The sequence below is a fragment of the Anas acuta genome, chromosome 1 (assembly GCF_963932015.1).
Source record: "Anas acuta chromosome 1, bAnaAcu1.1, whole genome shotgun sequence".
NCBI lineage: Eukaryota > Metazoa > Chordata > Aves > Anseriformes > Anatidae > Anas > Anas acuta.
The window spans coordinates 476,543-499,031 of record NC_088979.1 but is presented as its reverse complement, the minus strand read 5'-3'; the positions used below and the strand labels follow the sequence as shown (position 1 = coordinate 499,031).

The following is a 22,489-nucleotide window of genomic DNA, read 5'->3' as shown; positions in this document are numbered from 1 at the left end:
GGGCACTGCCAGGGCTGGGGCATCCCCAGCTTCTGGGGACAGCCTGGGCCAGGGCCTCACCACCCTCAGAGGGAACTTATCCCTAATTTCTAATATAAATCTACCCTCTTTTAGCTTAAAGTCATTCCCCCTTGTCCTATCTCTACACTCCCTGACAAAGAGTCCCTCAGCAGCTTGGCTGGGTACCTTGCAGTACCCCTTAGGTACTGCAAGGCCACTGTAAGGTCTCTTCAGAGCCTTCTCTCTGGAAAGAACAACCCCAACTCCCTCAGCCTGTCCTCACAGGAGAGGTGCTCTGGCCCTCTATGCATCCTCGTGGCCTTCTCTGGACTTGTTCTTCCATGTCCTTCTAGTGCTGGGCCCCAGAGGTGAACACAGTACTGCAGGTGGAGTCTCATGACTGTAGAGAAGAAGAATCACCTCCTTCAACTTCTTTTGATGCAGCCCAGGATACGGTTGGCTTTCTGGCTGCAAGTCCTCCTTGTCTGGAATCCATTCTCCAGCTGTGACTGTGCCTCTTGCACACCTTGCAGAGACCCCCAGAGCAACCCTGGAGAATCAGGAACGCCACAGGATGAGCTTACCTGAACTGCACCAGCCTTGTGGTGCTGAACACTGGTCATCATCTTTTTTACTTGGTATCCCTTCACTCTCTTTTTGATAAGCTACACAGACTGACTTGCCGTGATGTACTAGCAAGCAGAGTAATAAGTCAACTTTACACATTAGAGGGGAGTTGCAGTGAAAGTGGCACAATCTGTGTATGTTTTGCAATGTCTAATTAAGCTTTCTATTATTTTTTGAAAAGAAAGACGGTTAGATATAGTTTTCAAATGATACTTCTTGATATCAACCTCCCCACTTTCAACAGCACTACTCCGTCCATATTTTCCTTGACTGGCATCCCTGGGCTGGAAGGTATGTACCCTTGAATTTCCATCCCAATCAGCAAAGTGTTCACCATATCCCTCTTTGATAAAGATGGAGCTGTATTGCCCATGTTTTATTTCCTCTCCATGTTAGCCTTCATTAACTTAGTGTTGTTCCTGACCACTGTGCTCAAAATGCAGAGCTTCTTCTGGTTCAACCCCAAGGACATCACCCTCAGTATCTGCCTTATCAGACTGCTGGCTCTAGCCAGGCATTTGGGACCTGCATCTCCCACATCAACGCCATCCTGGTCTTATACAAACCCATTACTTTCTTGTGGGTAATACACAGGTTTGGTTGTCATGTTGTCCCTGATATGCACATCCTGATGACCAGCCCTATTGTGTATGATGTCTAAACAAAACAGATCTGTGACTGGGTGCTCACTGCATTTTTTTTTTTTCAGAAGAAATTTTAAATTTCAGGTGTCATGTGGTGTCAGTCCAAATTCAGCCAGGGCTTCATACTGGTCAGAACCCCAGAATGATTTAGGGCTCTCAAAAAGTTCCTCCAGATACTTCTTTCCTGAACAGGCTCCAGTATCCCTCCCAGTGCTGTAGTGTATTGGGTTTACATGACAAGGGGTTGGTAGCAGGGGGGCTGCAGGGGTGGCCTCTGTGAGAAGAGCCCAGAAACTGCCCCATGTCAGATCAGAGACAGCTCCATCTGGCTCCAAAGGGACCCACTGCTGGCCAGAGCCAAGCTATGCGCAACATAGGCTGGGCCTCTGAGAGAGCAGATTGAAGAAAGGAGGAAAAATAAAACAAAACAAAAATCAGAAAACAAACAAAAACAAACAACAACAAAAAAACACAACCCTGCTGTGCTACAGCAACTGGGAAAGAGGAGTGAGAAATGAGAGAGAAGCAACCCTGCAGCCCCCAAGGGGAGTGCAGCAGGAGGCAGGAGGTGCTCCATGAACCAGAGCACAAGTTCCCCTGCGGCCTGTGCAGGGAGAGGCCCCTGGTGGAGCAGGCTGTCCCCCTGCTCCATGGGTCCCACATGGAGCAGATCTCCACGCTGCAGCCCCCCCCCATGGGTGGAGGAGCCCCCGGTGGAGCAGGTGGATGGGGTCTGGGGGGAGCTGCCAGCACCCGTGGGGGCCCCGTGCTGGAGCAGTTTGGGACTGGGGGATGGACCCCGTGGGACGGAGTCGTGTGGGAGCAGTTCTTGAAGCCCCTGAAGGATCAGTTGGGGAAGGACGGCATCCATGGGAGGGACCCCAAAGGGAGCAGGGGCACAGAGGGACCGTGAGGGGCGGCGGGGATGAAGCGTCAGGGACTGACCGCAGCCCCCATTGCCCGTTCCCCTGCACTGCTCGGGGGGAGGAGGAGGAAGAGGTGGATGGGGGAAGGTGTGCTTGGTTTGCTTTTAGTTTCTCACTGCTCTAGCTTGTTAGTAATAGCTAATATTAATCTTCCGACGCTGAGTCTGTTTTTCCTCTGACGATAACTGTTGAGTGATCTCACTGTTCTTATCTCAACCCTTTAGCTCTTTCCATTGTATTTTCTCCCTTTTTTGATTTGAGAAGGGGGAGTGAGAGAGCAGCTGTGGTGGAGTTCAGCTGCCCAGCAGGGTAAAACCACGACATATGGACACACACAGCCTCCTGAGGCATGGATAAGGTTCTTAAGGTATCCACTGTTACTTGCTTCACTCTGGTTTCAGCAGAGTGTGAACGCTGACACATCCTTGGATGATGCAGCATGGGGCCCAGGTGACTCATCTGCACTGTGCTGATCTGCACAAGCTGGACTTGGGTCTGCCTCAACCATTTCATCATGGATAACACTGTCAAGGCTCAGGCTTTGGATCCCAAAGCGGAGAGGTAAAAGACAGACAGCATTGTGTTGTAAGAAAAGGTTAGTGAAAACTGTCCTTTCAGCAACCACACAGCTCAGGAAACACCATTGTGGACCATGTACAACCTATTCACAGAAACTTGTATAGATTTCCATGCAACTGTACATGAAAACTGAAGTCCCTGATGGGTCACAGGAATTAACTGTACAGCAAGTATATGACACACTTCAAAGGGCTCCTGTCTCTTCTGAATGTTTCCAAGTTCACAACCTGAGAAGAGCGAGATGCTCGTACATATGTCCTGAAAGCAGCAGCAATTCAGCTGATAGCTGTCTACAGCAAGCAGTGAAGCCTACTTGGCAAACTGAGCAGAGTGCTAAATCCAGAGGTCAGCCTATGCAGAGCTGGAAATTTTTCAAAGCATTCAGCTTTGACGTCATGGTGCTGATAGCAAACTGGATGTAAATAGCATTTTTGTTTGAGCTCCATTGGCTGCTCTTCTTCTCTTTTTGTGTGCTAAGGAAATGAGCTGATGGCCTGCAGGTCCTATCCAAAGAGCTATTGATGCTGCTGGACGATTTAACTAAAGAAGGGGGGAAAGGGGGCTGAAACGGCTTGTGTTGCCAGGCAGCTGGGAGGGGAGCGAGGTTTGAGGTGCTGGCACTTGCTGCTGGGAGAGAGTGTGCGAAAAATCTCAATTTTCTTCAGGCAGGATCTTTTGTGAAGCTATTTTATTCACGATTGCAGTGTCAGGCGTCCTGCCAATTAGGAACGCATTTTAGTAAACAAATCATAACCTTTTATTCCCTATTACCCGATGCCTGATCACCTCCCTTGTTTCCTCATTGGCTGAGTACTACAGGTTCTCGATGCTCCTCTATACCATACATGTACAATTCTTCTTTTTTCAACCCTTTAATTTCTCCTTTCTCATGTTTTGAGAACACGTGATCTTTGTTTTACTGTTTTCACACTGCTCATCCAGTTTTTCTCAAGCTTCTACCTTATTTTGGAACAATGAGGCCTTCTACTGTCCACTTATCTACTTAGCATTTCTCCTTATTATGATTACACAACTACCTTGAGATACAGAAAAGTAATTCTCTACTGCAAAAACACAACTTAGTTTCTCACAAGGGGTGGGCAGTGGGTGATTCCTCGACACAGTGTGGACCAGATGGGAGCCCCGTGCCTGCTCCCAGCCTCTTTACTCAAGGCCTTACCAATACTCCCCATGCTTCAGAGTATGTTCTGTGCAGCAAGCTCATGTGAAAAGACCTACACATTTCCTCTTATTCCCCTGCTCTGATGGGAAGACCGTGATGGTCCTTTGGGCCCTCTGTGTTTTCTGAGGAGGCTTTGTCCCTACTCAAGGGAACCATGCTCGTGTGCCAGCTCTTTGCTGCAGCAGACTTTTAGCTCTTTGGTTCCTCTTAACTACCTCTGTTTAAGCATGGGATGGGTTGTGGTCTGAGGTTTTGGACCACATGGATTTTTGTTAATACGCTCAGCTGCATATCATCTGTTTTTTAAGCTGTATTTTTTCCTTGTGATTCTCCTCAAACGACCTACAGATGATTTCTGTTGCCTGAGTTATTTATTGATGTGCTAGGCTGCCATAGATCTGATTCATAGGTCAGAGCTGCAAATACAGCACAAACACTCCCCCCACCTCATATTTCTATTGAATTAGTGTATCTACTTCCTTTATTTTCCCCAAGTCTTAGAACAAGAAATGTGTTTTGTTGCATAGCTGGCATACCTATAAATCTGGGCTATTAAAATAGGAGATCCCTGTTCACAGTGTCAAATGACTTTATGTGGCACGAGAACAAAGCCTGTCCTGTTTTACTAGTACACCTATAACTGTTGCATCCCTGAATCCATTTGCAGTCACAGCCGAAGAGGTAAGAAATCCCCACACCCAGCAGGGTCATGTTGTACGTGGTGGCTCATCTCCCGCTGCCGTGAGGGTAGCAAGGAGTCCCTGCTTCCCCCAGGCTCTGCTCAGGAGCTCTCCCTCCAGCCCAGGTGCCACAGACAAGAAGAAGGAATGAACAGCAATCTTTCATGCTAGTGGGAAGCTGTCAATTTAGTCGAGCAGGGGTTTGTGCTGTTGGACATACTGATCAGAGATTCAGGAAAGGATGTGAATGGAGATGTTACAGAGCTTTTTTTTATGATACCACTAAATGCAGAATAACAGTGGCGAGGGGTTATCGGAGAACTTTGCAACATTGAGTGACAAAGTGATAACTGGACAGTAAAATTCAGTATAGATTCATTAAAACAGAGGCCTTTTGGCAAAACACAGCCCTAATTTGACATACACAATGTCATACTATGAGCTGTCCATTCCCCCTCAAAAATAGACATCCCAGAGTTATACCTGGTGAGTCCTTGAAAACATCAGGGTGGCACCCACTCCTTGTCAGACTTCTCTCCTCTCCTTGTTATCACCACAGCTTGCACTCAATCTCCTCAGCAAGGCAACGAGTGGTGCAGGTCAGGGTCAGTACGAGGTGGTTTCTCCCTGCTATTCCTTCTTTCTCACTCTTTTCCTCTGCTCCAGAGGGGGCTGATCCTTTCTGCAGTGTACCTGCTCCAACATGGGCTTACCCGCAGGCTGCAGTCCCTCTGGGGGAATACCTGCTTCACCATGGGCTTCCCTGCAGCCCGTGGTTCCTCGGGGAAGCACCTGCTCTGACATGGTTTTACTCACAGTTTGCAGTCCCCTCAGGGCACACTTGCTCTGCTGTGGCTCCTCCACAGGCCACAGCCTGTTCTATTACCATGGAGCATCTCCTGTTTCTCTCACCTGGGTGTCCTCCTTGCTGTTCCTCACCCTTTCTGTTCTCACCTACCTGTCTTTGACATTTTCTGCCCTTTCTTAAGTACGTTTTCACAGAGGTGTGACAAACTCCTCCAATGGGCTCAGCTTTGGTGCAGGATGGGGCTGTTAGTGTCTTGCTGGACCCACTTGTGTCCAGCACAGGGAAGTCCCTGACATTCCCCTCACAGGGGCCGTGCCTGCAGCCCCTTCCACCTCCCCTCTACCAAAACTTTACCACCTATACCCAGTACACCTCCCTGTAGTTATCTTGAGCTGATATTTACAAATATTGTTTGTGCCGTGTGGGTAAAAAAAGAAGACATGATGAAAAAACAGTATTAGGCAAAAGTGTTTTGTAACATCTGTCTGTTCTGGTGCTGTTCTAAGATGCACTGGGATGTACTGCAAGGAAGGGAACAAGTTCCAGCTAAATGTTACCTCCTGAAGGACTCTGGCTATAGCCATAAAGCCATCCACCTGATGGTCTGCATAGCCTTTTACTACAGTACTAGCACTTATTGCACAAAGTATATTTGCTCTACAATTTCCAACCATAAATTATTATCTGTGTTATGATAGCGACTGAGAGCCAGCCAAGGGCTAAGGCAGCATGCTGCTTAGGAAAAAAGAGAAGCACATTCCTCATCCCCAAGGCTACCAACTTAAATCAAGGAAGATCAACAGCTGGGTGAAGTTCAATGGGCAGTTCTGTCACTGGAAATATTCATTAAAATTAGGAATCTCCTCTTTATCTGTTTGGTCAACAGATGATGGGGCACCAGGATGTACATGGGGACAGAGGCCAGTGGAACCAGGTCCTCCCCAGGCTTGTGCACCACAGACAGCCCAATCAGTAGCACACAAAAGGCCAGGACCACGCAGATATGGGTAACGTAGGTGCTGGACGCCTTGAGCCTCTCCTTCCATGATGACAACCACAAGACAGACTCAAGGATCAGGAGTTAGGAAAGGCAGATGAGGAGGGTGTCCACCCCATGACCAGCAGGATGGCGGCGGGACCAGTTACAGTCCTTTGCATCATTACCCTGCAACGAGGGGGTAGTTCATCCAGACTTCCTGCAATAATCCTGCTTTTGACCAAAGGCCAAACATCACAAACCTGCTCTAATGCACACATTTTGTATGCAGATCACACAATGCAGGCTGTGCTCTGAAGCCCTGAAGAGGTTACAGCTCCATCATCCCTCTCTGGAGGTGTTCAAGGTTGGACGTGGTGCTTAGGGACATGGTTTGGTGGGTGACATTGGTGGGAGGGGAGTGGTTGGACCAGATGATCTTTAAGGTCCAACCTTAATGATGCACCAGCTCCCAGCTTCTCTTGCCAGTGAGGATCCCCCTCTAGCCACCCCCCACTCCCCTGCACCTCTGACTTGGCTGCCATCGCTCCCTGCCCCCCCTGCAGAGCATCCTGCACATTCACCTCCCCCTGGTGTCCCAGCCTGGGTCTGTGGCGCAGGGTAAGGACAAGCCCCCAGGGAAGTGCTCTGTCATCACCAGTGCACATCACAGTGGGAATACAGTAAGGGGCTGAAGCTAATGTAGAGTAAATCAATCAATCAATAAATAAATAAATAAAGCTACTTCCCAGTTTTTGCTGCTTTGCCTCTTTGCAGTGTTTTAAATATCCAGCCCAGGATGCTTAAGTATCCAGGACTTACAGGCAACTTTCCCTTCTGAGACAACAAGGACAGAAACACCAGTCCTGCCACTGTCACCCCTCAAGCAGTTAAAACTGATTTGTACTGCAGGAGGCTCTGTTTTGCCACAAAGCCACCTACATCCATCAGCAAGAGCGGAGGCATCTCCATGAGAAATGGTGAGCGGATGAGGAAGGTATGAGGGAAACAAGAACTGCAACTGATTTCCCTGTATTTAAACCAGAATATGCCCAGCACAGAGTCAGAGTCATGGACAAATGGCCAGGAAATAACACTGGGCTTCAGTCCTGTCAGGTTGCATAAAGGATGAGGAGGTGTTGCCAAGAGTCACAGTGAAACAGATGGAGCAGAGGTGAGAAGTACCAACTCTGGGAAACCTGTCAGGGGGGAAAATGCAACCCCAAAGCTGATGTTCCTGAACATTGACATGAGCTCCATGCAGATTGGTTTGAGCTCCTAAGCCTTGAAGCAAAGAAAGATATTTATCAAATATGCTATTGCAACTGGCAACAAGAATTTCTGGGCTCCGGTGAAGCACAGAGAAGCATCACAATCCTGCTCTGAATTCCTGTGTTCAGACCCTGCTTGTCTCAGATGCGGCCCTACCTCACTGAATAAAGTGGAAATATTTGCACTGACTTTTGCAAGAAAGAAAAACGACCTCTGTATTTCAAAATCCCAATGCAACCCTTGAGAAACTGAGGCTGTTACCACTTGCAATACTATTCACAGACTCATACTCCACTGTGCTGGGCAGTGAACAGCTTCCACTGCTGAACACATCTGCGCTCCTGAAGGGCTCCTGATATGGTCTATCACAGACACAAACAGATGGTGTTTGTGGAGGAAGGAAGTGGCAATAAATAACTTTGTCCCACTGCAAGCAAAAGTTATCTTACACAGACCAGAAGTCTCAGGAAAGGATAAGGACCATAAATTTAAGTTCCATGGGGCTATGTAGGTAAGGATAAAAAATTGCTGTGCCAAGTCCAAAGTGAGCATGTTCCCGATTAGTCTAAATTTTGCAATTTTTCTGTTCGTAGTATAGCTTCTGCATTTGGACATCTCCACCCCCATGCTCTACAGCTTCAGTACAAGTGTGTTATGCCACCAACAAGAAAATCTTAAACAGAAAGTATATTCACAAAATGCTGTCTGGGAACAGCTTCTTTCCTCCCTGCTGAAAGCCCTTCCTCGTGAGCAAAGTGGTCAGAGCCCTTCTCATACCATTATGCATCATCTGAGCTGCAGAAAATGTTGGAGAGCCTGCTCTAACCCCCAGAAAACACCAGGAACTCGTGCTCAGCTTCAGCTTTGCTTGCTGTGAGCTGAGCTACATCATGTCTGTAAGGTGACACAACCCCTGAGGCACGGCCGTGCCCGTCTGACATCTCCGGCTTGTTAAGCTGCAGCAGCTCAATGCCTGAGCTCAGGCTCCTGCTGCTCAGAGACACTTCAGGGCAAGTCTGGGACAAAACCTGACAATGACGAGTAAAGTGCTGCAGGCAGCCGAGGGAGTCACAGATAAAAACAGATTTCAGGAGCAGACAGAGGTCATGTGCTGGTGCTGGAGGAAATCCTGGGCACCAAAACCCAACAGCTTCTCAAGGCACTGCCCAGGGTCAGCTCTGGCCACAGGATGGTGTCTTGGGGTATTTGGTTTACAAGGCAAGGTTTTGGTAGTGGGGGGGCTGAGTCTGTTGTCATTTACACATGATGATAACCGGTGAGTGATCTCCCTGTTCTTATCTCAACCCTTGAGCCCTTTCCATCGTATTTTCTCCCTTTTTTGATTTGAGGAGGGGAAGTGAGATAGTAGCTGTGGTGAGTAAAACCCCTACACCTGGGTAGTCTCAGTGCTGCAGACATGGGACATGCCTCAGGCTGGCCTCTTTTATAGGACACCCCTACCTGTCCCCCAGGGCACCGCACCAAGCTGGAATAACTCTGCTGCTGCAGGTGATTTTATTCATGCGCACAGCTCCGCAGTGTGACACAACTTGCTGTGCTCACCCCACCAAAATATTCACCTCCTGCACAGGATCCTCTAGTCCCGGGAGCGAGAAGTGGCTGAGCTGCCCAGCTCAAATGGCCAGGATCAGTGGCACAAAGTCCAGCTTGAACTCATTTAAGTAATTTGGATCTACAGAAACCTTCAGGAAGGAGTTCCTCTGATTTACCAGACACTGTGCAAAGGCCTTGTTTGGTGTGAGCCTCCCTGTCACCATCTCAGACCCTAAGGGGTCACAGTAGCAGCAGTGGGTAGGAGGACTGGAAGGAATGAAACAGCAGATAGAAAGGGCTGGAAATATGAGCAATAATTATTCTTTGTGCTTCTAAAAAGGAATAGAGACTGTACAGCTGTAGGACAAGAAATTCTGTGGTAGTTAGTGGCATAGTTAGGGTTCGATGTGCAATAGCCCAGGGTAGGATGGGAAGGAGATGGTAAATTAGATGATAAGCAGGGCCTTGGCAGCTGGGTCTTGGCCCAGCGAGATATCATGGTGTGTGGTACTGTCACCATCATGCCAGTATGTTAAACATGGGAAACCATGGAAAGCAGTAAGAGGAGTTCCTGGTGATGGGAGGATGGTTTCCACGCCCTCCTGGGCAGGAGGAGGACATAATTCCTCTCTTCTGAGCCACCTCGTTAAACAAGCACTCATAAAGATGTGTACAGAGCCTGGGAGCACGGATCCCTCCCACTGCTGCGCTATTCCCTCTTGTCCCCATCTATCCGGGGTTGAGGTTGAGACGTGAGAAGGTGGCCGGGTCCTGATGTTCACGCTGAGATGTGCTCAGCACCACCAGGCACTCATGGATGCAGGGGTTTGTCTATTTATCCTTCAGTTGCTCTCACGGAGGAAGGTGGAAGGCAGCAGCCATGTCGCAGTGAGGCACCAGCCCCGGTTTGTGGTGGCCACGTCTCAGCAGGCGGCCACCAGCTCCTGTCACAGCCGTGTCACTGTGGGCAGGACTGGTGACACGCAGCCTGGGGCGGTTATAAAAACGGTGATGTTGGACCATGGGGGAGCCCTGGGTGGACAGCCTTGGCATGAGGCTGCTTCAGTGGTCAATTCTCCCTGTGCTTGGCAGGCACAACCACACCACAGCCCTGCCAGTCAGCAGGAATTTGTGCGGCTGGCCTCAGGAGGAAGCCTGAGTGCACAGCCCCCGTCTGCACCGCACCGTGCTTCTGCAGGATCCACACAGCCACGGACAAAGGGAGCTCCGTGCCACCCACCACCTCTGTGTGAAACCCATCAGAGAAGCCAAAAAATAAAAAAGTTTCTTCAAGCTTCTGATTATGCATGCATTCGCTGGCTCTTTGGGCTAGTGCTGTCTTTCCTGGGGATCTTTTGGGGATTTTGCTTATTGGCTTTATTTTCTTACTGTATCCATCTAAATGTGCTATAACCTATAAAAATACATGCATAATGTGTGTCTTTGCACAAATGAGTGAGCTGCATGGAGCCCGGGGCTGAGCACTGCAGGGCTCCCCCAGGGCCAGCTGCACGGCCAGCAGAGAAGCCACCTCCTTTACATTGCCCCAGCTGTTGATTTCCCCGTTGGCAGCAGGATTTCTTGCTGGCATCACAGGAGAAAGCTATGTAAAGATCTGTAGCTTTTATAAGATCTGTAGCTTTTATAAACTCCTGCTGGATCAAAAGCAGCAGCCCTGACTCCAGGCTGCTCACCCCCCACGGGATGGCACCCACCCAGCAAACCCACTGCAAACACCCCGGGCTTTCCCACGTGTGTACACCCCAGAGCGGGGCTTCTGAGGGGCAATGCTACCTCCTGAAACACAAGCAAGAACTTCAGGGCTTTGAAGGCAGGATTTCTCTCCCTGTGGTCACATTCATTCCCCTTTAACTTCTTTCTGTGAAGACTGCATCGCACAGAGAAGTTCTGAGGTGTGCTCTGTGCAATTGGGGAAGGGCTGGGAACATTTTATTTTTGGAAGCATGAGTTCGTGCCTCAGGCTGTGGTCTGCCACCCTTGAGCTGGTGCTGCTTTGCTGTTCTTGGGGCACAGAAACGTGCAGGTATCGGAGTGGGGAAAGAGCCTCGGGGGCTTCTGGGCTCTGCTGCAGCATGGGGTAGGTAGGTGGAAGCTCGGGGTTGGGTGAGGAGCTTTGTGGTGGAGCTGAATCACACCGACGCTGTTCTTCATGTGCCAATGTGTGAAATAATGAGCTCCGTGCTAAAGCCATCAGGAGATTCAGGACGGTTGGCATGTTTTTGGACAGGCTGCGGTCTCCCTGAGAGGTGCTGGCCCCTCTCTGTGGGTGCTGTCCTTGCCTGGGTGCTTCATCCAGGGCAAAATACTGGCTGGCACTTCAGCACGTAGTTCTGCACGAAGATGTTCCTAAGAGAACGATCGTGCTTCCTCCCACCCGGGCTCTCCTCCTGCCACACCACGTGCCTGTTACAGAAACTTGGCTGCATACCGGCACTTTTGGGTTTGGGCCCAGCAGGCAAGGAGCCAACAGGCTTGTTCAATTTGGAAATCCGGGCTCTGCATAGCGGGTCAGACACCTCCAATTTGTGGCAGCTCCGTGCACATCGGTGAAGCTCAGCTCTGAGCGCTGCAGAACAGCGTGAGGTGTAAGCCTGATGTTCTCTGCCTTGGAGGGTTGCCCAGGGTTAGCTCCAGTCTGGCTCCATCTGCTAGAAACCAGCCATTAGATCAGGATAAAGAAGATGTAAAAATATTTTATTGCTATGAAACACATCTCTGCCCTCACCGACATCTTGGATAGGCTACTGTAAAATTGGCAGCCACAAATAATGCCCTACATATGAGGATTATCTGATCTCTCCGTCTTTTTAGAGGATTGTGTTCTCTGAGGCTGGGAATAATCCTCCCAAAAGCGCAGTCCTGCAACTGTTCACCCAGCGCATGGCAATGCTGCTGGCCAGGAAGGGATGAAACACTGCACACCCCGCTGACACGGAGCAGCAGGGCTGTTAAGGGCAGGCTTCATCAAGGAGATGTTCGTGCTGGGGTGTCGCTTAAGACCTGAAGCTGGTGCTTGGTTTTGCTTGTCACTCCTCTGCCAGCAGTAGCAGGCTGACCTTCCTCAGCAAAGCGTCAGGGTGTGCGGGTACACCTGTCTCCAGAGAAAACAATTGTGAACCAAATATTTAAAATCATGCAAAAAAATAAAAAAATAAAAAAAATCCCCTAGAAATGGGAATAGGTTAGGAAAAACTTCGTGCTTTGCAATACTTTTCATGTGCTTTCTCTGTTCTGGGTATTTCAGGATCCTGATATTTGAGTCTCTCTACAATGAAGACAAATAAAAGGATTTGTTTAATTGTCAACACTGAGGCAGAAAGGGATTGAAGGGAACCATCAGTTTCGGCAGCTAATTGCCAAAATCATGATCTGGCCGGAGGGAACGTGTGTGCTGCTGGACCATTGAACAGCTCCATCATTTACCAGTGTGGAACAAAACTGATGCTCAAGCCCCAAATATTCAGGTGGGAGTGTTGTAAATGACTGGTACAAATGACTGCTTTTCACGCTGGCTGTGTCAGCGTGAGTGATGAGGACTTTCTTTAAGTGGCTGCACTTGTGTGATTATGCATGTGCCTGCCCAGCCCTCCTCCCTTCCCTTAACTTTTGAACCATCGGCCAGATCTGTCCAGACCAGGCTGGAGGAGAGGGGGCTGAGCCACTGCATTTCTAAAGGCTTCACGAGAGTCAGCAGCCAGGGGAAATCAGGCCTCCTGTTTGGTTTCCTTAACGGAGGGAACAGCTAACAAACCGTGGTCAATCGGAGGGCAGAGGGGCTGCTCTGACAAGGCACATGGCAGGGGGTGACATCCCTGGGCCATTTGCTGATCAACCCCAGGCTGCTGGCAGCAGCTGGAGGGGTCAGCCCCAGCCAGAATTAAATGTGCCTTTATCTTCTCACGTGCAGGTTTCACCTGGTGTGGTGCAGGGGGCTGTCGTGGGGGAACGATGCATGGGACTGCTGAGGACTGATACGCTTATGGATGTGCATGGGCCACCGGGGGCTTCCACCAGGCAATGTCCCCGAGGGTCCCACGGACACAGCTGTGCCCTGCTCTCCATCACGAGCTGAGCTCCTGCTCCTGCTGGGACACTGGGACATCGCTGCCTCCTTTTTCTAACATCCCTAGCTTCCATCCTGTATCACAGCCAGAAGATGAGCCTCAGAAAGCTCTGCTTTTTGCTACCCCTCCCTGTGCCTGAAGACGCAGATTTTCTCAAGGCAACCCAGCTGGTGCAATTTCTGCTCACAGAAGAGGGACTGAAGCTGTTCTATAGGGAGGAATATTTCAGAAAGTTTTCAGTGGACAAATACCCCCTGGAAAACTGCTCATGCATGCACACACCTGAAGACAATTTTGCCTTCAACATGCCTTTTTTACACTTCCTTTTCTTATATGAAGTGTGATACTTTTCCCAGTTCAGAACCCCAGCTCTGATCCACTCCAAGTGTCACCCTCTGGACCCGCTGCCCTTCCCTCCCCTTCACAGGGAGATTTGTCCATTGTTTTGCCTCGATAGTGGTGCTGACAGCCCCTGAAGGCAAGGAAACCAGCTGGGAGTGCGTGGTGGGACCCATGGGGTTTGCTCCAGCTGGGCTAAGTACTCCTCACCTGCCCAAGTGCCTGCCTGCAGCTGCTGCGTCTGCTCCTGGTGCCCACCCCACGTCCTCTGCCGTGCCTGGGGTGAGTGCGGGTGGGCAGCCTGCAGGGAAGTGGGACAGAGGCATTCCTCCCATGCAGGGCAGGGGGTTTGAGGGCTCGAGCCGAAGCAAGAAGTTACACAAGTCTGTGCTGGAAGCAACAAGCCAGCATATTAGAGAAGTGCAAAGGCTTTGCTTTACTTGCTAAGCAATTGTTTTACTAAGCATTAGGGTTTTTTTGTTTGTTTTTTCTTTTATTTTTTTTTCACCATGTATTCAGATGGGCTTGGTCTGAAAACCAGCTGTAAAAATTGGCTTTGGTGAATAGCTATAGATTTCCCTAATTTTCTCAGGTGTTATGTGACTAGGACAGGTAAGTTTATTTCCACAATGACTTTGCTCCCACCAGGGGCCAAGAAGGGGCTTCAGCTCCATGGCTTTAGGCCCTTTATGCCCTCAGCTGCCCTCACCCCCACAGTTCTCCCTCTCCCGCACTGCTCCGTTCGGTTTCTGTCAGCTTTTTTCCTTCCTTCTGTGGGCAGCCAGCACTGACATCTGTCCCCATGTCTCCCCCTTAGCCAGGGAAGTGGGTGGTTGAACAGCTCCTCTGGGGCTGCCCTTGTGCTGCTGGACGCCACCAGCACTGCGGTGTGCAGAGCCATTTGCAGGCACAGCTGCTGTCCTTCAGGCCTGACCCTTTGTCCATGTGAAACCTTGATTTTTTTTTTTTTTTTTCTAATAGCAGATGAAGTCTCAGAGTGTGCTGGTGTGTGTGCAGACAAATTCTGGAATAAGTATTAATCATCAGCTCCTCGGTTACACAAAATGTATTTATTTCCAGCTGAATAGAGGTGCATGGGTGAGGCTGTGCTGCTACGACCGCTGGCTGCTCAGCTGGTGCTTTTAAGATGCACTAAATTTAACTGCATTTGCTGAGAAGCCTGCTTGGAATTTTTCTCTGGAAATTTCCCCCACCTGGCCTTGCTTCGTGCTGCTGAGCATCACCCATGCCCCCGGGCCGTGACGCTGCCCCAGAAGGCAGGCTGCCTGGAGTGCTAAATGGGAACACGGTGTTTGCTCTCTGGTTTTGCACTGTTTGCCGTTGGGTTTTCTAATGGCCTCAGGCAGATGAAACACCACTTCGGGTTCTCGGTCAAAGCTGAGCCCCCGAATCTCTTCCTTTCCATTTAACCTTTTTGTCAGCTGTAAAGCACAAATTCATTTTCCTTCCGTCAGGGTTAGTTTGGTTAATTGACCTGCGGGTTTAGCTGATAAAGCTCCCTAAAACATCATACATTTTGCCGTGCTTAAAAAGGGAGGAAATCAATACAGAGTCAATTATAATGGGGCTACTTCTCGTCTCTGAGTGAGATGTTATCTCTGGTGGCCTGGCTGCCTTCGGACCAGCTGCAGAGCCCTGCCCCAGCTGCCCCCAGCACCCAGCTCTCACCCTGCCTGTGCTGCTGGGCAGCGTCTGGGCACCTCTCAAAGGGCTGAGCACCTCCCGAAACCCAAGGTACTTAAAGGGTGGGGGCCACAACTTGGGTGATGGTGGTGTGGGGGGTATGACACGCAGTAAATGCCGTGCTGCTCTCTCCTCACTTGCTGCTGTGCGCAGCCCAGACACCAGCCCTGTGGCTGGCCCACTGTGGCTCTGGTTGATGTGATGGATACGCACAAGGGCAACTGTGCAGATGTTTCTTGGCTTTTGGGGGCCCATCCCCACTGCACCATTATAGCTGGGGAGTGAGGGCTGTCCCATAGCAGGGCTGTCGTTCCAGGATGATCTGTTATTTCAGACCCGTGGACCCTCGGAGCAGGAAATGTCGGCTTCCAATAGGACTGGGCCCAGTCCCCTGACCTTCATCCTCACTGGGATTCCTGGTCTGCCGATGAGCAGCTACTGGATGGCACTGCCTCTCTGCTGTCTGTATCTCCTCATGCTCCTGGGGAACTGCACCTTGCTCTGGATGATAAAGACTGACCACAGCCTCCACACACCCATGTACTATTTCCTCTCCATGCTGGCCATGGCAGACCTGGGCTTATCTCTCACCACCCTGCCCACCATGTTGGCTGTTTTCTGTTTTAAGTCCACCTCCTTCCACTTTGAGGCGTGCATTGTCCAGATGTACTTCATCCACTCCTTCTCCGAAATCGAGTCTGGGGTCCTGGTGGCCATGGCCTTCGACCGTTTCATGGCTATTTGCTACCCTTTGCGCTACGCCTCTGTCCTGACCAGCACCCTGATAATGAAGGCAGGAGCAGCGATCTTCATGCGGGGCATCTGTGTGGTGCTCCCTGTCGCTGTCCTCATCAAGAAGATGCCTTTTTGCAGGTCCCGTGTCCTGTCTCACTCCTTCTGCCTGCACCAGGACCTGCTGAGGCTGGTTTGTGGGGATGTCAGGGTCAACAGCGTGTACGGGCTGACCATGGTGATGCTCACCAAGGGCCTGGACTCCCTGACTATCCTCCTGTCTTACACGATGATCATCAGGGCCATCTTGAGCATCATCTCCCAGGAAGCACGAGCCAAAGCCTTCAGCACGTGCATCTCCCACCTCTGCGCCATCCTGATCTTCTACATCCCACTCCTTGGCCTGTCTGTCATGCACAGGTTTGGGAAGCACCTGCCCCCCCTCACTCACGCGCTCATGGCCGATGCCTATCTCCTGGTGCCGCCGGTCCTGAACCCCCTCGTGTACAGCTGGAAAACCAAGCAGATCCGCAGGAGGATCCTCATCCTCCTCTGTCAGAGAAGGAGCCAGCAGCATGCCTAGCCCTGGAGAGACACCGTGCCCAGGTCAGTCTCCCCCTCCCTTTCCTCTCCAGGTGGGTTGCTCTCAGGCAATTCCCTGTCTCGGAGAAAAGTCACTCACATTGTGTCACTCCCCAGGAGAAACCAGTCACCCCGTCTGCAGTACAGCTCTTTTCCTTCCCATGGAGGGATGGATTATGGCAATTCACTGTATTCCACCTCCCATTTCGGGAGGCTCCACTTCTCAGCATCTCTGCAGGCGGGGAGAGGGGACTGCCGAGAGCAGGCTCTGGTCAAGGCACTCGCTGCTAATGGCACCTTTGGTCCCCGAAGAAATACAGTGTTACCAGACTTGTGCTTTTAATTACAACATCCCCGCATCCTTCGATTGTATTAAACTCTCAGTTCCCAGGGTGGTGTGATCACACGAGACTCCTCAGCTTTTGCTATACAAATAACGTGATTCACTTCTTCACAGTAATGAAGTTTTAACTCCAACTGCTGCTTGTACGTCTGCTGGTGCGAGAATTACCAGGAGATAGAGCCTTCAGCTCTGGGAAGGTGGCCATGAGCATCAGCCAAGTTCCACCTTTCCTTTTTTCACTTTGGTGCATCCCGTTACTCACATGCAGCTTCTCTCCTCTTGGAGCCAGCAGTTCCAGCACAGCATGCAGCAGGGCCATGATACTGCACAATGGGCTGGTTAGCTTCAGCTCTGATGGCCAGGATTCGGGTGTCAAAAGGAGGTCAAGCCTTCACAATCAGTGTTCCCAAAGGGCTGACTGGCGTCACCCAGACAAAACTATGAGCTGTAGACAGGGCTCCCACGTTCCTGCTGAAATTAGCAAGCTGCTTTGATCTGCCAGCAAGAGGTTGGAAGCTGGGGACCTAACCACAGAGACATGAACTCTCAGCAGTGTTACACTGTGCAAACATCCCATGCAAATTGTTGTGTGGCCACTAGAACAAGCACTTTAACGTGTGTTTGGGTGTTTTGCTGATTGCAGTGAGTGAGTCGGGCTGGGGATGCTGTGGGGAAGAGCAAACGCTGCTGTAAGCAGCTTGTGGATGGTGCAGAGCAGTTCCTGTAGGTGCAGAATAATTCCCTGGGCTGCTTTGAGGTGAATGCATTTGATGCTTGTCAGCTGTCAACAAATCTGGCGGCTGTTTTGAACCTTTCACCGCACAGGGAAAATCCACACCTGGGCTAAACTAAGAGCACCTCATTTGTTTCAGCCAAGCCGTGCTGACCGACGCTGGGGCTCTGAGCCCAAAGCAGCGTGTGCCTCTCCTTCCAAGGACAGGCGTGATACAGCAATTTGTCTGTCCTGTGTTAAATGGGACTTCCCAGCCCTCCTGGAGATGGCCTTTCACTCGTGAACAGAGTGCAGCTAATGCACTGCAGTTCCGAAAGGTCTGTGTGCTGAGTACTGGGATTTGTAGTAATATTCGTTCGTATTTATTCCATGTTTGTATTTATTCAAAAATCATCTCACTCACTTTCCGGAGTATCTGGGCCAGGTACCTTGCTACCCTGAGGCTTGCATTAGCAAAACAAGCAGCTCCCCTGTGCCCGCCTGTTCTCCAGCTGGCTGTGAGTCACGGCGCTTTGCTGGCTTCATTTAATAATTGACAGGACCACGCGTCTGCCCCGCGTTCGCTGTTTGCTTTTCTCTGTTTGACTTTCCATTAATGGCGCCAAAAGTAATAATGTACATTCCAATTTTTCTACAAGTGCTTTCCACCTGTCGATCCCCTTTCCCTTATCTGCATTTGCTCAGCCCTGTACTTACACATTTGTGAATATATATTATTCACAAAATTCTCTCCTGCCAGCAGAAGGTGTAAACTGTCATCTTCACACCAGCACCTCCGATGCCAGGTAAGTACAGTAGGTCTGATAATGCCATAAAGGGATGTGAAAATAAATCATGTCCAATTGCTGCCTCACTTGCTTCTTATTCTGGTCAACATCTGTGTTTTTTCCAGTCTCACATTTTAATTGGGTCAGCAAATTTCCTACAGAAACAGCTAACCACGCACAACCCTTGCAGTGGATTCAGCTGGTTTTGTACCAACAAATTTCACAGAGGATTTCTTCCAGGAAAGGGGGAAGACTCCACAGCAGCACCCCTTTCTTGCTGGTACAACTTCATCTGCTCTGCAGGATGCAAAAACAGGCCCCAGCTGAACTCAAAGGGGGCCATAAACAACCTCTGAAACTGGGGCAGTTCTGGGATACTCTAAAGCATACCAGAGAGACATTTGGGACATCTTTCATTTTATTATTTTTCGTGACAGCCATATAACTCTTCTGTTTATGTATCAAGGGATTTCATGGTTCTGAGGTCCTGTTTAGTTTCAGGGAACATTGTAGTAAATCATGAATGGAGCGATCTTGAGAAGGGTTCACATGTTCACTGGGAAGAGGTTTGTTTTTTCTTTGGAATTGGACATGGGCTCATCTTCTGATCTAGTTTTAAGCCACAAAGTCCTCTGTTTACACCTCTATATCCGTATGTTTGCACATTGCCAGACAGAGCAGCTTTTAGCTCCAGTAAACAGATTTCATATCATACATCAATCCCAGCCTTGAGAATGAAGTAGATCATGCTTGAAGCTAAAATGAATTGAACATTTTAAGTATACGACACAGGGGCACCATAAAAGGAAATGCAGATTTTCAAAGTGCTGAGGAAAAATTCTAAAAATCCAGTGAAGTTCCCCTAGAAGCAGCTCTGTGTTCAGTGTCCCAGTGGTGCTGGGTGAGTCAATGCAGTCCATGGAGCTGCGGAGTATCTCTGCTGTAAGGTGAGCTGAGCTGCTCAGTAAGGTCAGGCAAGAAAACTTCAAAGTAAATCTCGCCCTTGAATCCACATCCGACACAGGGAACCCTTCATCTTATATTTCACCCTGTGCATCCGACCCACTGGGGTGCTGAGGAGCTCTCTAGGTCACGTATCAGCCCTCGATCCACAGGTATCCCTCAAGAAGCTGAAGTCTGTTAGCTGCTGGTGGGCTGTGCTGGGCAGGCTTCAGGATTTGCAGAATAATCCTAATCTCCAGCTGTGGGAGGAGGTGAGGCAGCGTGGCTGCCAGTGCCCCTGCTTGTGACTGACCTGGGCAGCCCGTGCCTGCTGCTGTCCCCTGTCCTCCTCCTCCTCCTCTCGGCACCTCGGCTGTGTCTCTTGGCCGTACCACTGGGACAGGTTCTTGCAGAGAAAGGGAGTCAATCCCTCTCAAAGCTGATCCATTTTAAAAATCCTGCCTCAGTGACCAGACAGCCTCGACAAGTCCCTTTTGACCAAACTGTCTGTGACTTCTGTGCCCAGCAGAGGACGGGCAATGTAAAACTGGAGCATCGTGGCTTTGATGATCCTTAGGGCAGCTGATAGGCGTTCATCTCTGCTTCAGCTGCAGGGCACTGCATTCCTGGCTCAGGGCTGTAGTATCCAGAAATGAGAGTCCAGCAAACAGCATCTTTTTAATCATCAGACATCCATCCTGGTAGGCAGGAAAAATAATTGTAAATGCATGACCAGCAACAAGATTCTGACTTCACTCAGCCTCAATAGCTCAGACTTCGATTATGAAATCTGCTTGATTCTTATCCCAGTGCCTTTGGACAGCAGAGCCACCTGATAACATCTCTCACTTGCCAGACTGAATTTCCACTGGCTCAGTGATGTCACAGTGATTTAATTTGAGAAGTGATAGCAGTTAGCAACGTAACCTCGTTACTATCTCACCTCATAGCTCCGCTTTCATTTCCTCAGTGCTGTTACTGCGATACCAGTGGTGGTATCTTCTTAAAATCATGGCATAAATCTGACAGCTCTGCTTTTTAAGAGACAGTGTTAACCCAGCTGACCAGGTGCAGCCTTCCCCCCAGCACAGACACTGGGAGACACAACATTTTAGCACGAACCAGAAGATCCTGCTGTTGCTGTTGTGGTGCAGCCCAGTGCCCTGCTCTGTAATGCAGAGAAATTACAGCAGACTGATAAAGGTGAATCAACACATTCGACCTTATCAGAGTGGAACTATTTCAACCTACAGAATACAAAATATGTCAGTGAGATCAGAACCTGAAAAATGTTCAACCTTTGGAAAATGGTATCAGAGAACTTTGGCCTATCTAAGCCTTGCAAGACAAAGACAAGTGGGAAATACCTGTGGCACACGTGCACCTTGATCCAGATGGGGCCAGACAACCTGGAAACCTTCTGCGTTGATTAATTCGCACAACTTTTCTTTTTCTTCCTGAGAAGGAAGTGCTCATGCAGGGCAGGCTATGGCTGCTTCTGCCTCCAGCAAGCACTTGGATTTATTTAACCCCATTTTAGACACTTGGTAAAAGTTTCCCATAAGAGTGCAGGTGCCTGAGCCTCCCACTGTCACCTCTAGCAAGAGATGGGCAGCTCATACCTAGGGCAGGGGATGTTTTTTCTCTGCTGGTGACACAGGGAAAAGGGAAGCTGCTCTTCTAATACAGGTGATGCTGCTAAGTGTAACAAGCCTTTCTTTCCACACTGGTGTTTTCCCCTGGTTCTTTGAATTTTGCTGTCTGTAGCTGCTTTCTGGCAATCGAATGGTCTCTCATGCAGTGCCTCTCCTGCTGGCCATTCCTGCTGGAGCAGTGCTGCAGAAGAGGAGCACGAGAAGGTGGGAACTGTGCCTGTAAGGAGACCTCTAAGGAGCAACGCTTGTCTGACAGCCGCAGCACGCACCGCTAAGATTTGGGAGCAGGCAATGCTGCTCTCTCTGGGGCAGCAAGTTTCCCAGTTTTGCCTCAAGATTCCTTCCGATCAGGGGAAACTCATTGCATCCCAGCTCTTATTTACAGCCCTCAGATATGTCAGTCTGCCGGTGGAGGTTTGCTGTCCATGCTGCTGCTTTAGTTTGTCTTTCACCAAGTTGTATGCAGGTCATGTTGGCCTACATTCACATCTCAGTCGCCTGTGAGTCACGTCTGTCCACCAGCTTCACTTAATATGGGAAAATGAGATACAGGGCTCTGCAGTGTTTGCAGATTTCTCTCGGGCTGTTTGATTTTCCACCCCACACATTAAAAGCAGAGAGTTTGCTGTCTTTGTGACAGAACTCCCTGTCCTTTTCTGCGTTTTCTGAATCCCCTCATTGTATTATTTACCTGATGTACCTAGTCAGGCATTAAATATGTCAATGTTTGCCCATACAAGAGCTCATTCACTTCTGCAGGATGGAGCACCAGTGACCAAGGATCTCCTGTGTGTCACTCGTGGCAGCACAGGAAATTGGTTTACACAACTCCAGTTTATCCAGGGCTTTTGTGATTATTTCAATTAAAAACACTGGTTTTGTGCTGAAATGGTCCAGGTGGTTTGGTCTCTGAACAAATTGCAGTTGTACAGACTTAAAAGCACTTTGTGCAGGTTTAACTGCTCTGTTTCCTGCTGGAAAGGCACCGTGTGCCTCTGTAATTCCTTCCAGGCTCTGTGTTGAGGTCACCCAGCTGCTCATAAGGCGGTGAAGTTAAAGTGGGCCAGGTTTGGGATGGATAATAGAGCTAGAGACTGTGATGCTCCAGCAGATAGCTGACTTTTATTAGCAGCCACTGAATGAGGATTTTCTTTGCATATATCTCAGGATTTCGCAGACACCAGCATGGCTTTCACTGCTTCCCAGAATTTACATTGTGGGTGCAAATTCACAGAAACCTATCAGTGTTTTGGAAAACTGTATGATCAACACGATAATGAACACTAAATACAGAAACACAGCTGTATTACAGACCCTGGGAGAGGTTGGGAGGTTTTTAATCACAGATACTGCACGAT

General features: G+C 49.6%; 1 protein-coding gene across 1 annotated transcript; it reads left to right on the top strand.

Annotated features, from left to right (window-relative positions):
* Nucleotides 1–13,181: 13,181 nt before the first annotated feature.
* On the top strand, nt 13,182–17,875 carry LOC137853704 (olfactory receptor 51H1-like). The gene has a single exon (XM_068676417.1). The coding sequence runs from the start codon at nt 15,736–15,738 to the stop codon at nt 16,690–16,692; it is 957 nt and encodes a 318-aa protein (XP_068532518.1). The 5' UTR covers nt 13,182–15,735; the 3' UTR covers nt 16,693–17,875.
* The last annotated feature ends 4,614 nt before the right edge of the window (nt 17,876–22,489 follow it).